Below are 21,004 nucleotides of genomic sequence, written 5' to 3' on the forward strand. Positions count from 1 at the left end.
GGACTGAGCATGGCATCTACTCTGAATCACATCAGAAGCCAGGTTAGGCCCATCAAAGCTACTACTGCCCCTCTCGGACCTATTCCCACCTCTCCCTTCCACCCACATGCTGCTGAATCATCCCATACACTTAAATTTCCTACTCACACACTTGCAACCGTCCCCCTCACACAGCCCTCCTAAAATCGGAGCATGTCTACATTATATATTTAAACTACTTCCCCACCTCCTTAACCTTTCAGAAGCTCCCAGCTAAGAAATGCTGCAAACCGTAGGTCAATGAAAAGGCAAGTAATGGTTGTGCTGCAAGCTACTAATTCCTAGGATTCTTTGGCACTCGGTCACAGGAGGAGGCAGCACAACAGCAAAAGCTTATCAACTGCAGGCAGTGGAGAGAAGGAGCCTTCACTTCCTCAACCTTTATCCTTGCCTATGACCCGCTACACTTACCTTATCAGATTTGGTAGCACTGGGAACGAAAGATCCCTAGCGTAGGATGTGGAGTTCTCACTGTGCGAGCAGTCCAGTGGCATTTCCACGTCATGAGGCATGGGGTATGCATCCATTGAGCCAAGGGGTGAAGGACTTCCCAGGGAGTAAGGGTAGCCCATTAATTCACTATATATAGGAAGCAAAAGAAGAACTGAGTGGAAACATGTCCAACTTGAGAGTCATGGAGAAAGGAACAGAACATACGTGTGTGTGCGCATGTGAGTGCGCAGTTATTAGATTCCAACTCCCATAAGCCGTAGCCAGCATGGCTAATGGTCAGGGATTCCGGAAGCTACAGTACAACAACATCTGGGAGGGGCATCTAATGGGTTAGAAGTCCTGTTCTAACTCTCCCACAAAGCAATAGCTTAAGCTAAAGCTGGCTGGCTAGTGGGGCTGATAATGATGTTCAGGGCTTTTGCCTTCTAAGCAGTATTGGATCCGACCTGTTTCTTATTGGAAAACCAAAAGAAGCAGTAGCTTAACTGGGCAAAACTCTCAGTAGCCTTAGTGTTAGGAAAATGCACACAGAAATACATTTATTTAATATATAGAATGTTCCCAACATCACTATATTATGCTGAGGAGCCAAAATGCATTCACTGAATGCAGCGAATGTCTCTCGATGAATAGATGAGGTATATAAACTGGGTTCCATATATGCTAATATTGCACATGGTGCTGTTTCATTTGCTTTCATATTGTATGCATTAACTTGCAGTCAGCATTGCTTGGGAATTCTAAAAAACCAAGAAACACAGCATGGTTTTGAAACCAGTGGTTAAAATCAGTGTAAGCTTGAAAGGTCCAGCCCATTGTGATTCAAAATGGCATCCACTTGCAGATGAAAACTTAATCTCAAGGACCATCATTCAAAATCCCTCCCCCTCCAGCAGTGGCACTGTGGGAAGGCTTGCAGTGATCTGGCCTCCTATGTTGTATTGTGCCCACCTGCCTCCATTCGCCTCCAGTTACCGGTACCTCCTCCTTGCTCCCTTGCTGGCCTCAGACACCTGCCTGCTTGGTCAAACAACACCCCCTCCCCTTATAAAGCTCAGCGAAACTGCAGCCTAGACAAGCCAAAGAGGAACAGGAAGGACAAGACAGGTCAGCTCCTTCAGCAACCACCCTGCTCTGCTGCTGCTTTCCTCCTCCTCCTCCTCCTCCTCCTCCTCCTCCTCCTCCTCCTCCTCCTCCTCCTCCTCCTCCTCCTCCTCCTCAACCTCTTGACACTGCTGAGGCCAAAACCAACACTGGTGTGAAGTGTGTAGCAGCACAGCAGTTCCTACAGCTGCCCCAGCCTGTCCTGTTCCTCTGCAGCTTCCTGGGCTCATCTGCCTGCCTGGGCTGCAAGCCTGCTGTTCTGTTGCAGTTTGCGTAGCCACATGAGCTGCAACATGGCAAAGGAGCAGTGCAAATATACAACAGGCACACTGCCCCGGATCTCTAGGTTTCGCCAGGTGTGTTTGCCTCCTAGTGGGGCGCATTTGTAACATTCAACCTGACACTCAATCACACACACACAAAGCAAAGATGTCTGCAATCAGGGCATGATTCTTACGGCAGCAAGTTCGGACTTCCGTATGTTGTACTGATGGAGGGAGACATGCCCATAGGTTGTGCAATCATCAGCTGAGGACTGTGGAAAGACAGAGCAAGGGTATGTTCAACATATCCCAAAGGAACAGCAGATTGGAGATCCGATCCTATCCCAAACTCTGGAATGGACATGCAGAGCTGGGGTCAGAGAATCACAGAGCTGTAAGGGACTGCGAGGGTAATAATAATAAAAAACCCACCCTTATTTATTTATTTACTTATTTATTCATTGCATGTTTATCTGTCCCTTCCTATAGAAATCTGGGACAGTTTCAATGGTGGTGCTTTTGCACCTGTAGCCCCTCCCCCCTGAGCTGCAATTCCCAGCGCCCTGAACAAACTACAGTTCCAATGATTAATTTTTTTTGGGGGGGTCATGTGCTTTAAATGTGCATAAGTGTATGGTTGGAGTGAGGTGCACACAGGCCCTCCCCACTCCTAAAAGAAGATGATGGAAAGTTATTCAGAGATTAGTGCTGTTTCACATGCACAGCTACTGCACAAAAATGGCAGGATCCATAGCAGAGCACTTACTCATAAGCAGGGCCAGATGGGATTCCAGGATTCATGCTAAGGTTGCTCGTGGAGCCGACTGGGGTGTGACTCAATGAACCAGCGAATGAGCAAGGTCTGAAATTCAACATAGTTTTGGTATCAAAATACCTTTATTTACTTGCTTATTTATTTATTTATTTCCCACCCTTTAGGATACAAATCAAAGCTACATATTAGGATGGCAGTTTGGAGACAAAATCAGGGTTTTACTATCTGACCACAGTTATCTGCCCATTGCCCTGTTTCTGACATCTAAATACAGTACCAAAATGCTCAAAAATATATATAAGAGAAGCCAGAGACCAACTGTGGAGGTTGCTCTGGCCTCCCTCATTTCCCTTCTCCATGAATTAATTAAGACTACAGCTTATGCCAGGGGTAGGCAACCTAAGGCCCCTATGGCCCAAACGCTATCTCAAACCAGCCCACGGACAGTCTGGGAATCACTGTGTTTTTACATGAGTAGAATGTGTGCTTTTATTTAAAATGCATCTCTGGGTTATTTGTGGGGCATAGGAATTTGTACATCCCCCCCCCAAAAAATATAGTCCGGCCCACCACTTGGTCTGAGGGACGGTGGACCGGCCCACGGCTGAAAAAGGTTGCTGACCCCTGGCTTATGCTGTAAAGTGCAATGTACACCAATGATGAACCACCAAGAACAATAAACTTCTAGTCAATACAGTAGTTGTTGATCCCATTAAGACGCTGCCTGCTAGTTGGGAAGCAGGAGGGCTAGGTGGTGGCCCAGGGGATGGAGTCCCAAGTCTCTTGCAGTGAGGCCTAGACCTCCTGTTCCCACTTTCCCCCTGTAAACAGAGTGGTTGAGCACAAGGGATGGGAGAATTCGTACTTCTTTGGTTCTGTTTCTTATTTTTCCAATATTAAATACAGTTCTTCATATTTCCAGAATCGGTCTGCTTTTCTTTAGTCTTCATGGAAATTCAGCAGCATTTTAGTGTTGATTTCTCTTACACGTTTGTATGCAATTCTGTCTAATACAAACATTTTTTTTGCAGAGCAATTTCCAACAATATAATTCATTTGTGAATGTTGTTTTCACTAATAGATGCATTTTTATGAACACTTTATCTCAGTATATGCAGTTTTGTAAATATTACAATTGCATTGCAACATTCAGAAAAATGCAAATGTGCTCTGGTTCTCTCATTGTTTCAAAAAGTGCAAATTAGGCCATTTTGTTTTGCAACGTAAACTGAATCAAAATTCTCCCCATCCATACTGAGCATATTGCTTGCCACCTACTATTTTTAGTTTCCCAGTGACATCTGTACATATAAATCAACGTATGCATACTTTTTTGCATATTTGTGCCCTGGGCCCTTTCACCTATTTAGGAATACCCTGTTAGGGAAGTAGGGTTGCTAGTTTGGAAAGGAAAATATTTCCAACACATATACATTGCAACCCAAGACAAGAAAGCCTCGTGAGAAGAAGCAGGGCAGTTTTCACCAGAAGTGTAAAAATCCATCCACTTACACATCCACGGTCATCTTCATCTTCGCTGGCTGGTACTCTTTATTCTTCTTTGGTGGGTCTACTGTGGGAGGAAACACACTCAGTGTTCATTCCTCTCAACACACAAACAGGTATCACCCTCCCCCCTTTTTCTATAAGATGAGATTCGCAGTGATTTCTAAATCCCTCTACAGGAGGGATGGGGAACCTGTGACCCTCCAAATGCCGCTGGACTTCTGCCCAACATCCCAAGATAACCCAGGCTTTTGACCCATAACTTGAATGGTACATGGGTATGTTCTTAGCCTCTTCCTTTTTAAGAATTTTTTTTTGTTATTTAAATTTGCATGTACAAACAGCAAGAATGAAGAGACATGAAAACAGGAAATAACCATATTGAGTAAAATTACATTAAATTGGGGGGGGGCATCCTAACCTGTCTTAACCAGGGTCAATGGACTTTTCTTCTGGTCGTCTTTTTTTAGCAGGGTGGGCTGAGTTATGTCCTTTTTAATATATTGCTGCAATGGTGTTGTTGCGGCTACTCTCGAGTAAAGACGCCCAAGTCTGTGCTTGTCTTTAACGGTTTTATTGTGCATAATATTTACAGTGCAGAGATAGCAGAAAACATGACCTCCTAGTCACTCACAGAATCTGGGAGTGGACGTTTCCTGTTGTGTGACCAGCATAAGAGCTTAGGCACCCCGAAACGCCTCCTCCCGACCTTACGTTTAGTGGCGCGCCTTAATTCAGGCGCCGGAAGGGGCTGCCTATTCCCCTCCACCTGTTGGTCAAGGCGGCGCAAGGGCTCTCCCACATCGCTGAGCCTTGCCTCCTCCACCCCGCTAACTTCCTCATTTCCCCCACCTGACCCACTGCTGCTGCTCTCACTGGGCAAAGTGCTGGTCAGCAGGATGGGGGGAGGTTCCCTGACAATTACAAATGAGCATTTGTGGCTCGTTTTATTCTTGTTCTAATTCTTGGTTCAATTGTTTGTGTGTTTTTGGGAAACATTAAAAAATGTCCATTTGAGGCACTTTCACAAAGTAATAATGATAAAACAATCAACTACTACTGTAGAATAACGATACCACCAATGAAAGGCCTTCTCTCCTCGGTGGAACGAGGTCTCTGTTGTTTTAGATATAACAAAAGGGGTGCTTGCTACTGTCCAGGTTGGGGCGAAGGAAAGAGGTGTGCATATGACACACAGCCCTTCAGCCCTTGCACATCCTGGGTGGAAAGAGTGAAAAGGGCAAGGCTGGCGGATCATTGCCACGTGATGAGGTGAGGAGAAACTGCGCACAATCCCACTACCTCAAGTACATCAGGATTAACCATCGGGTGCTCAAGTGGCCCAAGAGACCCTGTCAGACCCGGGGGGAAGGGCAGAGGGAGCTAGGCCAAAAAGTGGAAACAGCATATGGGTGGCTCATCTGCCCCAGGAGGAGAGGAGAACCCACCCGCTGTTCCCGTGCCCCCAGGGACACATGGTCCAACACATGAGTGTGTGCCGACAGTGGAAGAAATTTGTTCAGCAAAACAAAAACAAAAAACCTCAGCGAATCCCCTGCCCATCCCACCTCAGCCCCAATGAATATATGTTGGCTGGGGAGAAGAGAGGTAACCATGGAGGCCCTCTAAAAATACACATACAGAAATCAAGGTTAAAAAATTGCCTGACTCAAAAAACTTGATGAGCTCAGCTAGTGCAAGCACAACTGTTGTGCCATCAAAAGATAGGGCTGGCTTGGAAAGGGCAGCGTAGCCCCTTGCCCGGGAGTGGATATTCTGAGGAGGAAGGACTAGCAGGGGAAAGGCTAGTTTTCAGCTGTGACTTGTGAATGTTGCCATTAAGTTAATAAATATACAAGGGAATACAATTTTCCAATTGTTTTAGAATTTGAGGTGCAAATACTTTGCAGCAATGAATGACTGAATGAATAAAATAAAGAAATAAATGAAATAATGGGCCTTCTACTGGCCTTAAAAAGCTTAGGTCAAGTGCCTCTGGCTGAAAGCAAATAAAGTTCCCCCTGCCCTCACTCACCTCTCCTGAAAGCCTCGTGTTTAGGCCTGTCAGGATACAGCATCTCAAGCTGCGGCAGATCCAGAACACAGTCAGCAAGGTTACAGATGGTCAGCTGCTTCGTGGTGAATGGCTGGATGTTCTCCACCTGAGTGGAACCTGAGCCAGGTGGGAAGAAACCAGTATATCAGTCCACTGCAGAAAGCAGTTGCCTGCTATCTTGAGCACTGCCATCCATCCTTTCTGTCAGGCAGCCAGCCAGCAATAAATCACATGCAGTAAGTGAAGCTAACTTTTTATTAGAAGAAACAAGGCCTGCACAGGGGAACCATACCTAGTGAGCACAGCAACTCTTCTCGGTAGGTTTTGCCTCTATAAGGCAGTTGTGGAGACTGACGGTCCCCGCCCTCCCACAGCTAAGGCCAACATTTGGTGCCCCCTCTCAACCTCTCGCCTTCCATTCTGCTCAATTCACTACATCATAGTTGCAACGCCCTGCAGCACCCACTGAGCTCAGCACCCAGGGCAGGAGAACCAGCCGCACTGCCCTAAATCCGCCTCAGACTGGACTGCATCTCCTCCACTTTCTGACCCATTGCGTGTTTCACTCACTTAACATGACATGCATTTTTGACCATGTACTTTGCAATAAACAAATGAATGCATTTAGCAGCTTCCCAAAATCTACTGCACACAGGAGAAGAATTGTTATCTTACTTCCTTGGCAAATGTCCCTCACGCATAGCAGGAAGTTCTACTGTTTCAGACTGCAGAACTAGTTACAGTGGTGCCTCGACTTATGAATTTAATCCATTCCGAAGACACCTTCGTAAGTCGAAAAATTTGTAAGTCGAAAAACGCCATTGGAAACACGATTTCCCATAGGAATGCATTGGAAACGGAAAAATTCATAAGTCGAAGCAACCCTATCTAAAAATTCATAAGTCAAAAAATCCCTATTTAAAACCGCCGCGGTTTTTTCCAGATGTCGAGACATTCGTAAGCGCGCAGCCATTTGTAAGTCAAAAAATCCGGTTGCCGAGTCGTTCGTAAGTCGAGGTACCACTGTACTTTCCCAAAGTGTCTCCAATTCTATTCTCCCAGCACAGAATCCCCTCTTACTCCGAAACCCTCCCTTTTACATGAATTTGGTGAGAGCAAAACGTATTTAACAGCTGGGTTTAGACAGAAATGAGGGCAATTTGAGCTCCAACTATGTACCTACACTCTCAAAGCAGCTCTGTTGGATTCAGACCACAGGCCTAAAGGTTGTTTTTTTAATGCCTTGGTGCAAGCCCGGAGGCACAGAAGGTCCATCAGTGCTTCTTGGTCAGAGCTCCTACAAAGATACAACTGTATTCCACTGCTCCTCATCCCCTTGGGCCGTGATGAGGTAATTTCTGATACCTGTCATTTCTTATAGCAGCAGGGCCCTTTTATCTCTTAAGTTTAGAGTTAGGAATGGGTTAGAATGCTAATAATTAATGCTGAAATGCACCCCAATAACTTCGTGTCTCTTATTTTTCCCCTTTCTTGCAAAAAAGAGAAGGCTTAGCATTAGCCGTCTTGGATCAACTTTCTTGGGTTTACACACCCAGTTCAAGCTCACAGTCCTACAGTCATCTGTAGGAAAAATTTCCCGCTCCTCTTAAGGGACTAATGGGTGACAGGTTCACCAGGGGGGTTCCCCAACAGGCCCATGTGTTAGGAGGGGTCAGAGGGAAAGCAGGTGGAGTTATGAGTGCAAATATTATCTCTTTACACCAGGCTGGAAATATTATCTCCAGCCACACAGAGGTTTCCACACACAAATTTCTCCATCCTAGCAAGCAAAAGTATCTCAGGTCAAGGACACATTTCAGCCAGGCAAAAGCACTCAAGGAGGGCAAGGAGTAGGGTTGGCAAGGGGTGTGGCCTACAAAGAGTCCCAAGGGCATTTAGCCCCCAGGCCCATGCCACAGAAAAGAGGGCCCCTGGCTGAATCTAGGCTGGGTAAGAGCAGCTTCCACAAGCCCTCCATGCTTTTTCCTGTGGCGACACACTGTAAGCTCCTCAGGAGGAGAGCTGGGAGGAGGGAGTGCAGCCTTACCCCTTAAAGATGGAGCCACTCTCCCCCAGCCCTTCAACAAGAGGAAATCTAGTACTCCTTGAGGTAAAAGGTAAAGGGACCCCTGACCATTAGGTCCAGTCGTGACCGACTCTGGGGTTGTGGCGCTCATCTCGTGTTATTGGCCAAGGGAGCCGGCGTACAGCTTCCAGGTCATGTGGCCAGCATGACAAAGCTGCTTCTGGCGAACCAGAGCAGCACACGGAAACGCCGTTTACCTTCCCGCTGTAGCGATACCTATTTATCTACTGGCACTTTGACGTGCTTTCAAACTGCTAGGTTAGCAGGAGCTGGGACGGAGCAACGGGAGCTCACCCCGTCACGGGGATTTGAACCGCCGACCTTCTGATCAGCAAGCCCTAGGCTCTGTGGTTTAACCCACAGTGCCACCCACGTCTCCTTGAGATGTTTGTTCAAATGCTGCAGAGTTCAGAGGGAAGCAGCTTCCTCTTTAATGAGGGACACACCACAAAACCAGGAAGTGAAGCACCAGTAGTGACCGTACCCAGGATGTGGTACAAACTCACTAGCTCGTTCCCCTTGACAACGCCTTCCGCAGCTGGAGGCAGCAATGCTTCTGAATACCAGTTGCAGGAAACCACAGGATGGGAGAGAGCTCCTGTGCTGAAATCCTGCTGGTGGGTTTTCCCCAGACATCTAGTTGACCATTGTGAGAATAGGATGCTGGACTAGATGGGCCATTGGCCTGATCCAGTAGGCAATTCTTATGAAGCTTTTAATGTTTGATTTTTTTGTGTGTTTTTGTGTATTTTTGCTGGAAGCTGCCCAGAGTAGCTGGGGCAACCTAGTCAGGTGGGTGGGGTACAATAAATAAAATTATTATTGTTATTATTTTCTTATAAAAACAAAGCTAGAGAAAGCACACCATAACATAAGCTCTGTTCCTCACACCATTTCGTTGGCCAGCCTCTGTCAGGGATTTGTGACAGAGTGGGTGTTGGGGGGCAGGGAAGAGTATTTGCTTTGCATGCATAAGGTCTCAAGTTTAATTTCTGGCATCTTTAAAAGATTTCAGTTAGCAGAACTGGGAATAAAACCATACGAGACTCAATGGGCCGATTCTAAACGGAGCAACATTTTATGTTCGTGCCGACACCTTGTGCTCCTGTAAGCAACCTGCTCTCAGTTAATGCAACACTTGTAACACAGACCTATGGCTCTCCACGTGTTACTGGGCTCCAGCTCCCATCATGCCTGACCATTGGCCACGCTGCCCAGGGCTGATGGGAATTGGAGTTCTATTACGTCCGAAGGGCCTCAAATTCCCCAGCCCTGTTCTGACACCAGTCCTATCTTAACACTGTGAGGACGGGCCAGGAATCACACAGGATAAATCCCACAACTGAAAGCTGACTGGCAGAAAGCTAGAATGCCTTTGGACCCCTGCCCAAATCAGAACCAGGGCTGAAGGCGTAAGTTCTTGTCTACAAATCCATTTCCAAACCAGAACAGCAAGGGAGAAAGCTAGTCTTTACAGCACTGGCAGACAAACAGCATGGCTTGCAGCCAAGGTGACTTTAAAAACAAAACAAACCCCTCTGACTCTAGGGTGGGGGCTTAGACAGGGGATCCTCAGGGAGGGGCAAATCTGTCGGTTTTGCTTTCTTTCACTTCCTCATTTTTCCAGTTCATTAAGTTCAGCTCTTTATATTTCCACATCAGCTTGTGTATATTTTTAAGTCCTTGTGAAAATTTAGCAGCATGTTAGTGCTCATTTCTCTCAATATAATATTTGTGTGCTATTTTGTTCAATGCACTTCTTTTTCAAAACAATTTCCCTTTATATAATGCTTTGTTGTATGCTGTTTTCACTCACATATGCATTTATACACACGTTGCCCTAGTGGGCACATTTCGTGGTTGGAGAACTATGTTGCAAAATTCAGAGAAGTGTGATTGGCGAAAGACCGCGGTGCTTCAATTTGTTGTTGTTTTTGTTTCAGAAATTGCAAGTTAGGTAGGTCCGTTTATAAATGCAAAGTGAATCAACCCCCCCAAACAACAACCCCCTACAGCTCTAGCTGAGGCAAGAGGAAGCCAGCCGTACCGTCCGGAGAGTATGTGACGTAGGCAATGCTAATGCCCCCGATCTCGGAGTCGCTGAAGCGCAGCAGGAAAGTGCCGGGTGGTGCATTGCTCAGGCAATTGAAAACATACTGCTTGCTGATAAAGCCCATGATGAGCCTGTGTGGGACAGATGGACACAAAGAGAGAAAGAAGGGCAGGGGGATAGGGATTTAAAAGATCAGCCTTTTTGTGATGAGAAAAAATGATGGGGAGGGGAGCACTGGAAAGTGTGGAATATCACTTGCTTTGATGAAATGTCATCTCATCTCCCCACAAGCGAATTAGAATGACTGCTCAGTACAAAGTCTAATCTTCCTGCAAATGAATCAGCATGAATGCTGAACAAACAAATCACCTGGAAACACCCCAGTCAGAAGAGTCCCGATGACCTTGAGGCCTGTGAGTTTCCTCAGGTCTGGGAAAGGGAAGGAAACACCAGCTGTGACAGACTTTCAGTTTAGGGATCACGAGTTAAGAAGTGGTGCCACAGAGCCTTCTCCTAGCACCCTGGAGGACCCTCGCCCTCATCAGCCCTGTGAGGTAAGCTAAACTGAGAGACAGTGACTGACCCAAGGTTACCCCATGATGTTCTCCTCAGGCCTAGTCCAACACTTTTACTGGCTAATTACACCACACAGTGGCTCAATCCAGTTGCTTTCTTACCGGTCAGACCAGTAATCCTTCAAGTGCTTCTTGGTGAGGTAGAGAATCCCATCAAACCACTGCCAGAATGTGAATCCTCGGCCAGGAAGAATCTCCTGTAAATGGACAAATGAGTAAAGGAAGGAAGGAAGGAAGGAAGGAAGGAAGGAAGGAAGGAAGGAAGGAAGGAAGGAAGGAACGGAACCAGGGATGCCCCACTCACCGCCATCCCACCCTCCTTACAAAACCCAGTGAGGGACCTTATTGAACTGGGACCACGACACTTGGCGCTTCTGGAATTCCTCAGGACTGGTGTTGCTGTCACCAAAGATCTTCTGAGCCAAGAAGTAGAAGTGCTCCTTGAGCAGCCCTTTAGTTGTCTCCACCTCAGCCATGAACTTCTGGTTGAGAGTCTCACACATGGACTCCCAGCTGACACGCTCCGCTACCATGAAAGGGATGCGATTCTGGAATAGCCAGAGAGACAGAACCTCATAGCTATACAGAGACACACACAGAGAGAACAAACCACCGGAAGCAGCAGCAGCAGGAGGAGAATGTACATCCATAGTCTCTCCCACTCTGTGGTCTTCCCCGCCCACCTCACAATGGCAACCGCACACAAAATAACAGCAAAGAAGTAGCCCAAACTAAGAACAGAATCTATTATGTCCTACCTACAAACTTCCCCTGCACAGCCAATATTCTCACTTACTTTGCACCCATGGGGGCAGGACTAAGCTTCCATGTTACATTACAGTACTGGCCTAGAATGAAGTTTTTCTCCCTCTCTCATCATATTGAGAGATGGGGACATCAAATGAAGCTGAATGCAGGAAGATTTGGGGCAGGTAAAATAAACTCTTCACATAACTGAACTATGGAATTCACTCTCACTTGGATGTCTTTAGAAGGGGATTAGACAAATTCATGGAGGACAGTGCTATCAATGGCTACTAGTCATGGTGGCTACATGTTCCCTCTAGGATCAGAGGCGATAGGCCTCTGAACAGAAGTGCACCTAGGGGGTGGCTAGGTTAGCCTCCAAGGACACAGGCCCCAGCCCCCCCCCCAATCACACCTCCACTCCAATACATGTGGGGTGTAATACTCTGGAGCAGTCAAGTACAACATTTCCTGTTTGCCTAGAGTGAACATGCATGGGGAATGTTGGTCCAGCCAGCTGAGCTTCCTGTTACACCTGGCTGGAGCATCCTTCCTTTTGCATGTGACTAGTAGGTGGGCGTGACCTGGTAAAAGGTCAACTCATGCAGCCACCTCCCTTCTTTTTCGTCCTCCCTTCTTTTTCGTCCTGCTTCACTTGGACTTCCTGCTTCACCTAGGTCAGAGGTTCCCAACAAAATTTTCTCGAGGACCCCTCATCGAGCCGCTATCGTGACAAGGACCCCCATTAATTCCTAATCCTAAAATTAAAAAGTGAGAGCCAAATTAAGAGTCTTTTTATATTTTATATTTATACGATTTTTACAGTTACAACAGAGTACTCCATCAGTATACAGTTAGTTTTAATTTTCAGTTCTTAATGAGATGAACCACTTTTTAACCAACGGTCCATTTTTAACTACGCGAACTGTAGCTTCCGCGAAAAACAACGCTTTGTTTACAAACACTACTGTTTTGCAAAGAGGCAGCGCGCGCCAGGGAGGAGGGAGGGGAATGGAGAAGACAGGGTACCTGCACAGTAGCGCACAAATGAAGCCGACGCGCACAAAGCATCTTGGGGAGGTGAGTGTTAGTAGAATGTGCGCGCTGCCTCTTTGCAAAACAGTAGTGTTTGTAAAGCGCCACCTAATGGCATACAGCAGAACTACTGCCTCTATCTAATTCTAGTTTTGCGCTAGACTCTGCTCATGCAGGAAGCGGCCAAAACAAAAAATCTGTTATCATACGAAATATATTTAATATATTTTTTATTCTAATAGCATCTTGCGGACCCCTCTGGCATAGCTCGCGGACCCCCTGTTGGGAACCACTGACCTAGGTTATCTCCCATATGGGGTAAACCTATTTGTACATATTTGTAACTTTAAGCCTAAAGCCTGCCTTCAGGGATCACACTGTGCTCTGCCTGATTGTGGGTAAAACTACTTTTTGTTACTTATGAATAAGACTATTGTGTCTTTATTCTTTTAGGAGGGATTCAAGGGATCATATCAGCTACATATCCAATCTGGGCAAGCCAGATTGAATTGCTTCTTAACTTAAGAGACTCACGCGAGTCTGCAACCAGCTTCTTGCTGTGTAATGGGGGAATGCACTCTGCTGTATAAAGAAACTTGCTAGTGCGAGTTAGGAAGGATTATATCAATCAATATTTTCTCTCCTGTTACCCACAACATTCCCACAATACATCTCCTGGCCAAGGGTGCAAGGTAGCCTAGATATGCCTCTGGCTCTGAATACCAGTTGATGGGAATCACAAGTGGGGAGAGATTTTCTGCAGTGAAATCCTGCTTATGATCTTCTCATAGGCATAACAGAGTCCTGAACAAGATGGGTCTTTGGTCTGAACCAGCCATGTTCTTCTTTTGTCCCGAATGTGAGAAGCTACAGGTCATGTGCAAGAAGTCCATGCATGCTACAGATCGCCCTCCCAGAACCTGGGATAATGCTGGCATGGGGAGGAGTCACAGCCTGTGACCCAGAGCGTTTCGTGCCGCTTCAGTAGCGTGGACAGGAGTGGGGCAGCAGTGGGTCCCAAATCACTGCCATAACATGAGAAGCATTTTGCTTTGGTTTTGGTTTCATCCTAGTGCCCCCTCCCATCTGAAAACACAAACACATTGTACTGTTACCAAACCTCTTCACTTTGCAAAAGCCACGTGTGGGGCACCCCCTTGTTCAAGTGCAACTAATAATGGAATCACAGAAGGGTAGCATGGGAAAGGACCACAAGGTTCATCTAGTGCAGTTTCCCAAACTTGCGTCTCCAGCTGCTTTTGGACTACAATTCCCATCATCCCTGACCACTGGTCCTGCTACCTAGGGATGATGGGAGTTGTAGTCAGAAAATAGTTGGAGACCCAAGTTTGGGAAACCCTAATCTAGTCCAACCCCCTGAAATGCAGGAATCTCTGTCCAAACCGGGGCTCAAACCCACAATCCTGAGATTAAGAGTCTCACATTCTACCAGCTGAACTATCCATTTCACTTGACGTCACACCGTACTTTTTAATTCCGCCCCCAACAACAAGTGCTTCTACACCTTGGGGACATGGACAGCTTTATATGTCAGCTGATGTCATGTCACTTACAGTAGCGGCAAAGGCATTGTCCCATAAGATGGTGGCTTTGGCATTGTTCTCCTGGTTGCCATGGACGATCACCACAATAGGAAGTGACAGGGCCTGGAACACAAGAAGTGGAAAGAGGAAGCACACTTTAGCAGGGGGGTTGCTTTCTTTACAGCCAGAGCCCTCTTCCTGCCCCTCATATCTCTCATAGAAGCACAAGAAGCTGCCTCAGACAGAGTCAGACCACTGGTCTATCTTGCCCAGTGGACCGACTAGCAGTGGCTCTCTAGGGTCTCAGGCAGGGAGTTCTCCCAGCCCTCCCTGGAGACGATGGGGATGGAGCCGGGAACCTTCTGCATGCAAAGCAATGGTCTACCACTGAGCCACAGCCCTCTCCAAATTCACTGCCGAAAATGAAGAATTTTCAATTCTAGAAACCAAAAGTTGTGACCTGCAACAAAATGTTGCACTGTATCCCCAAGTCCCTAACAGGAGTGCTCCTGTTTAAGTGGAAAAGGAGTTGTGTGTGTAATATAGAGTTGGCTTCAGAAGGGAGGAGGAAAAGGAGCAACTTTTTTTCCTTTCCCAGGTATCTGAAACTGGGCTATCTACTAGTATAATTCAGATGTGGGGCTCAGTACAGATTTATTTACAAGATTTTCAAGAAAACCTTTGCTGCCCACAGCTCCCTCAGCTCATCTGAAATTGCCTCCCATTACAGGGCTGGCCCAAGAAATTTTGCCACTTGAGGCAAAACAGAAAATGGTGGCCCTTCCCACACCACCAGACTGGAGGCAGCCTGGGGAAGCCCTGGCACACTGAAGATGGCACGGGGGGGAGGGGGAGGCCAGAGAGGAGTACTGCCCCACTCATTCCAGGTAGTGGCTGTGGGTGATAAGCTCAGGACGCAACAAGTGGTGCGTTTCCTGGGGGGCCTTCAGAGCTCGTTCCATGATCTGGTTCTGAGGTGGTGAGGAGATCTTTCCCCTCAGGGGATGACTGAGATGGTGACAGCTCCTATCCACAGCTGGAGGGGGAGCAGCAAAGATGTGCAAGGACACCCCCAACCTTTCTTTCTATATCTGCCTGAGGCAACTGAGCAGGCTTGGAGGTGGGCTGTAGTTTTGGGGGATATCAACATTTCCACCAAGGCCACCTTGTTTGAGCGGGGTTGGGGCTTCATGTCTACCACACAGAACAGCCTGTTCCGACTTAGGAAGTGGGTCATCTCTGGAGCCTCTGTGGAATCCATTTGTGCAACAAAATCACCAACAGGCCACAATCCGCAAGCCAAATAATGAGATAAACCTAAGCAGTAGGGCGGTTACCTGCAGGCGGAATATTGTTTTGTTGGGACCAAGGCTCACACTGGCACTGAAGAGGATAGCGCATTTCTCTTCAGTCACAGACTCGGTGCTCTTGCGGTCACAGCGCTTGATCTTCTTTAGGAGCTGAAGGAAGAGAAAGGCAAAATCACACCTGGCTAACCTAGAAAATGTCACAAAAGTTGTGGGGTCAAAGCAACAACTTCAGCTACTGCTTGGGAAAATTCTACTCCATACTTCAGCCTCCCTTTTATCTGTTTCTGATCCAACAGCCATCTTGAATCATGGAGCTACAGTGGTCCAATCGTTCACAGAGTCCAAATTCAGAGACTAGAGTCTACGGCTACATCTAAACACACAAAAGGACAAGGACAAAATGGGGAAGTAGCGTTCTGACATGGAAGATCAGAGTGCCTTACTTCAGAATGTAGGAAGCTGCTCTTCTTCTTTTTAAATACTCCCAATAAGCAGAAAACTAGCACAGAATGGCAAGGATTTAGCTAGAACTTTTCTCCCTGCTGTGCCAATTTTCTTCTTGAAACAAGAATTTTATTTTATTTTTAGATTCCCCTGCAATCTGAAATGGAACAGCCTATTCCTATCATCTCATAACTTCGTCATCCCATCCTGCTGCAGGTATCTGTTGCATATACCAGGTTCTAAGCCTTAGAGCATTGGTAATGGACCTGTGGCCCTCTAGATCAGGGGTAGGGCAACCTAAGGCCCAGGGGCCGGATGCGGCCCAATCACATTCTCAATCCGGCCCGCGGACGGCCTGGGAATCAGCGTGTTTTTACATGAGTAGAATGTGTCATTTTATTTAAAATGCATCTCATTTGTGGGGCATAGGAATTCGTTCATTTATTTTTTTCAAAATATAGTCTGGCCCACCACATGGTCTGAGGGATGGTGGTCCAGCCCACGGCTGAAAAGGTTGCTGACCCTTGCTCTAGATGTTGTCAGATTACACTCCCACCATCCCTGACTGTTGGCCATTCTGGCTGGGGGCTGATAGGAGTTGGAGACTTGGAGTAGGAGAGCCACAGGTCCCTCACCCCCACCCAAAGCTATGCAATCCTGGATAATGGTTTGATGGCACACAATGCTGTGACATTTCTAAAACTGTGTATGTGTGTGATGCAGTCTGCTCGTGGCCTGGATGGAAGATTGCTTTAGCGATATCTTCATAAGCCAATTTAGGGTTTCTGAAGGAAAGCAGGGTATGTAGAACATACAGTTATACTTTGGTTGTCAAACGTCCTGGAACCCGGACGTTTTGGCTCCCAAACGCCGCAAACCCAGAAGTGATTGTTCTGGTTTGCAAACGTTCTTTAGAAACCCGTTTCCTGCAGCCAATCAGAAGCCGCGACTTGGTTCTCGAACGTTTTGGAAGTCGAATGGACTTCTGGAACAGATTCTGCTCAACCTCCAAGGTATGACTGTACAAACAAAATTACCCTGTCAAGTATAAAGCCTCAAAGCAGCTTTCTCCCAAACATACAACCTAGGGGAGAAGCACCAACTTGTGAGGGAGGCTCAGGGGGCCGAACGTCATGGGTGGTTTCTCCCCCTCCCATCGCAAGCATTCAAGTGTGTGCATACACACACACACACACACACACACACACACACACACACACACACACACTCCACTGCTGTAGTTACCATATTCTTAAAGAGAGCACAGCAGGCATTGCTTGTTGCGTTTGTCTCCAGAGGTGCTGTGTTGTTCTGAATTTCTCCAGTGTTTTCACTGAAACCGAAAGAGAGAGAGTGAACATGAGTATGTACTTCCATTCTGAGCTAGGGGTTAATAATTGTGGGTGTATCAGGTGAAACACAACATTTTCAGAGTGACAGATCACAATCTGATCTTGGAATCAGACCAACAAATGTAACACAGGTGACCAAGAGGAATGGTCTTTCTGTGGAATGGCCATCCTTTTACTTTTTAAAAATTGTTTCTCTTAAAAGTTGAAATAGCAGAAGATGTTGGCTTTGTTCCTGTAGAGGTGAAATGCACTGCATCCACTGAACAGCACTGTGAACAAATTTCTGGAGGGGCAAAAGCACAGGGCAGGCCCAAGACAATTTGCTGCCTGCAGGAAAGGACAAGATTTGCCTCCTCTCATTCCATATACCGACTGGACGGACAGCTGACTCTGACTTTAACATCAATGGCAGGATAGCGTTCTCTGCTGTGCCTGGGGGCAGCAGGTTACTTTAGGAAAGGACAAAGACAAGCCACACTGCAAATACAGCTCTCTGAAAATGGCGGCTTAGGAGGAACAGCCAGTTATTTGCTGCTGTTTCCCCCCACAACATCTGCCACCAGAAGCAGTTGCCTCGCTTGGGTGGTCCTGGCCTTGCACATCAAAAATGGGGGGGGGGGCTTAGAGAGATGTGTGGCTTTATGTACATATGCATAGAATAAAAATAAATACATGTATTTAAAGAACAATTGCAAAACTTCTCTGGATGTGGCTGGCTGGCTAGGAAGTTTCCAATATCCTTCCAAAACCTAGAATGGGGCGGGGGTGGGTTATCAGTGCACTCCATTAATTGCCCCATCCTCTTCATCTTCTGCAAATTGTCACTGGTCCTCACTTGCAATTATCATTCAAATCAGGGGTGGGAAACAGTTTTTAGTCCATGAGTAGCATTCCCTCATGGCTAACCTGCCAGGGGTTACAGGCAGCAGAGAGCAGGGACAAAGCCAGAGTGGGTGGGGCCACCCCACACAAACACCCCATCAATTTAGCAGCCCTGGTCAGCCTTAAAAAGAAACATTTCACACAAACAACACAGAAACAGGGTTTTTTCGGTGCTAGTCCTGCTCTTAGTAGACCCATACTGCACAAGACTAACACGGGTCCATAAATTTCAGTGGGTCTATGCTGAGCAGAATTTAATTATCTAAAGAGAAAAATGATGGATAATTACCTTCCAATCTGCACATTAGCCCAGGAGGTATGGATCAGGTCACTTTGGATCCGAAAACAGAGGCATCAAACTCTTCAAGCATCCCTGCTCTAAGGTGTGATAGGAGCAGAGCTGGGACCTGATCCAAACCAGCACCTCCACTTATGTCAAGAGAAGGGAGCCTGTGGACCTTCCAGATGGTGCTGGACCACAACCCCCATAATTCCTGACCCTTGACATGCTGACTGAGACTGACAAATCCCAACAACATCTGGTTCCCTGTCCCTGTGGACAGGAACTCTCTGTAGTGAAGGGCCCCTGCAATGTGGAAGCGGCACAAGAAATAAGCCTGCCCAGTGAGCTCTCTCCCTAGAAGTCCTTTAGGAGCTATGGGGGAGGTCTGCAAATATTACCTGGCCCTAATGCAGAGGGTTCTCCCCACTGATGCTCAGAAATAGGACTTTGGAATATGTTAGACACAGAATGGAGTAAGATGGGGGCAGAAAGGCTGGCAGGATTGTTTTAAAGGAAATGCTTCCCCTAGAATGGCTCACCATGTCTCTTGTCTTCTATCTCCGCTCTAGAATATGTCAGATTCACCTTGGGAAAGACATTTGTTCAAAAGGGGGAGAGGCAACCAGACCTCTTTGCTACGCCTATTATTCAAAACCTCAAAACATTGCTAAAATGGAGAAATAAAGCAAGAGGGAGAGTGGCATGTTCAGCTGCAAGGGTTCCGCTCACCTGAGGACAGTCTCAAGGTGGCTAGTAGCTAGCTCCCGGGCCTGTTTCTCCGTCACAATGTCAGCGGTGACCGTGAAGGAGTGTGGAGACTTCAGCAGCTGCGGGCCCAGCAGGAAGCGTGTGGTGGCTTGAAATTTGGTTTGGGTCTTCAGAACTTGCAGGGGCTGTTTGTCCACCAGGAATGAGCTGAAGGGGAGACACAAGCAGTGGTCAGAGAGCCATGAAGCAGTGAGAAGGATTGGCTATTAGCCCTGCTGCAGCCAGCCTCATCATTCTCCCTGCTCCCCAGTCCGTATGATGGACAGAAAACATGGAGCTAAAGGAAGAATCAGCAACTGAAGGCGCCAGGAACAAAACTAGCCCCTAGAGTATGACCAATCTATCTTTCCCCAGTTGTCAGCACAGAGACAAGAGTGATTTATGGAGGAATGTCATGGCTGTGGCATTGGACTTGCCAGTAGCCTACCTTGGTGTGAGTGGCCTGTAACTCTCCCCCTCCACCCCCGCAAAGCAGCCCTTCTTTAGAACTAAATTCTGCCGGCTAATGTATGGAGACCCAAGGGTAGCGTTTAAATGGCAGTGATGGGGGAGAGGAACGAGGAGAAAATGGTGGAAGCACAGATCTCAAGGCTGAAAGGACTTATCTCAAGAGTCCTGTCCCAGTCTCCAGGAGGCAGCAACAGTTATTCCACATTTACATTGAGGCCACATTCACACCATGCACCTAAAGCACTATGGCAGCATTTTAGATGGTCAGGGCTTCCCCCAAATAATTCTGGGAGCTGTAGTTTGTTAAGGGTGCTGTGAGGTGTTGTAAAGTTACAATTCCTAGAGTTCCCTGTAAAGAGGGACTGGTTGTTAAACCACTCTGGAAATCATATTTCTGTGAATCTTAGGGACTGTAGTTTAACTCTCACAGAGCTACAATTCCCAGCACCTTAACAAACCAGAATTCTCAGGATTCTTTGAGGGAAGCTTTGTGCTTTAAATGTATTGTGTGGATGTGACCATACACTGCATTGTTTAACCTGTTGCGAATTGGTAAGGGGAAAGCCAATCTTTGAGGTGTGGGTATGTGGGTAGGGGGCAAGCAATTGCTCTCAGTGGCCTTCTGATTCTCTTCAGATCTATGGCTTTGGTGCTTCTGGCAAAGATTATCCTTACTTTTTGACGAGGGCACTAAATACATTATCCAGGCGTTCCTGAAGCTCAGAGCTCAGCTCAATTTCAGAGGCTACCAACTGCAGGCGGAGCTGGAAGCAAATGTCCACCATGCTTTCAAACCTGCCAGGAAACATACCAGGTGAGGGTTAATTTCCCCTGCCAACAACCAAAATCCCACAACTCCTCCAAGATTACATAAGCTTTAAGAACCAAACAGATTGGACAAAAAGGTGCTGCAGTCGCCCTCACACCAACCGGCAACAGTGTTCCTCCCTTTAAGTCTATCAAAAGGCTAAAGCAGGGGTAGTCACAGGTTGAGGGCCACATTCCCTTCTGGGGGCCACATGCCGGTTGTGGGAAGGACCAGAGACAAAAGTGGGTGGAGCAATGAATTTTAACTTTGTAAAGTGGGCTAGTTTTCTACATACACTTGCACACCCCTCATCAGACGAGTAAGAAGCATGATTGGAGTTCAAGGGCACATTCCAGCCAGGCAAAGATATTTGAGGGGCAAAGGAGGCCCAGTGAGGAGTGTGGCTGGAAGAGATTTGGGAGAGACCGGAGGCAAATTCCAGAGGCCAGGCAGAGAGCCCTGGAGGGCTGA

The 21,004-nt window shown here is 47.0% G+C and overlaps 1 protein-coding gene across 4 annotated transcripts in view; it reads right to left on the reverse strand.

Annotated features, from left to right (window-relative positions):
- STAT6 (signal transducer and activator of transcription 6) overlaps positions 1-21,004 on the reverse strand; it is a 76,108-nt gene that overhangs the window by 1,421 nt on the left and 53,683 nt on the right. For all 4 annotated transcript variants that reach the window (XM_035102095.3, XM_035102105.3, XM_088662787.1 and 1 more), the window contains exons 8-20: positions 20,401-20,520; positions 19,237-19,422; positions 17,236-17,323; positions 15,574-15,696; positions 14,267-14,359; positions 11,252-11,458; positions 11,013-11,107; positions 10,330-10,466; positions 6,176-6,313; positions 4,147-4,207; positions 2,626-2,721; positions 2,054-2,131; positions 451-618 (exon numbers count right to left, since the gene is read on the reverse strand). In XM_035102095.3, the coding sequence (XP_034957986.1) occupies positions 451-618; positions 2,054-2,131; positions 2,626-2,721; positions 4,147-4,207; positions 6,176-6,313; positions 10,330-10,466; positions 11,013-11,107; positions 11,252-11,458; positions 14,267-14,359; positions 15,574-15,696; positions 17,236-17,323; positions 19,237-19,422; positions 20,401-20,520 (1,590 nt within the window). The remainder of the gene's footprint in view (positions 1-450; positions 619-2,053; positions 2,132-2,625; positions 2,722-4,146; positions 4,208-6,175; positions 6,314-10,329; positions 10,467-11,012; positions 11,108-11,251; positions 11,459-14,266; positions 14,360-15,573; positions 15,697-17,235; positions 17,324-19,236; positions 19,423-20,400; positions 20,521-21,004) is intronic.

This window comes from Zootoca vivipara, chromosome 2, assembly GCF_965207765.1.
Source record: "Zootoca vivipara chromosome 2, rZooViv2.hap1.1, whole genome shotgun sequence".
NCBI classification, from domain to species: Eukaryota; Metazoa; Chordata; class Lepidosauria; order Squamata; family Lacertidae; genus Zootoca; species Zootoca vivipara.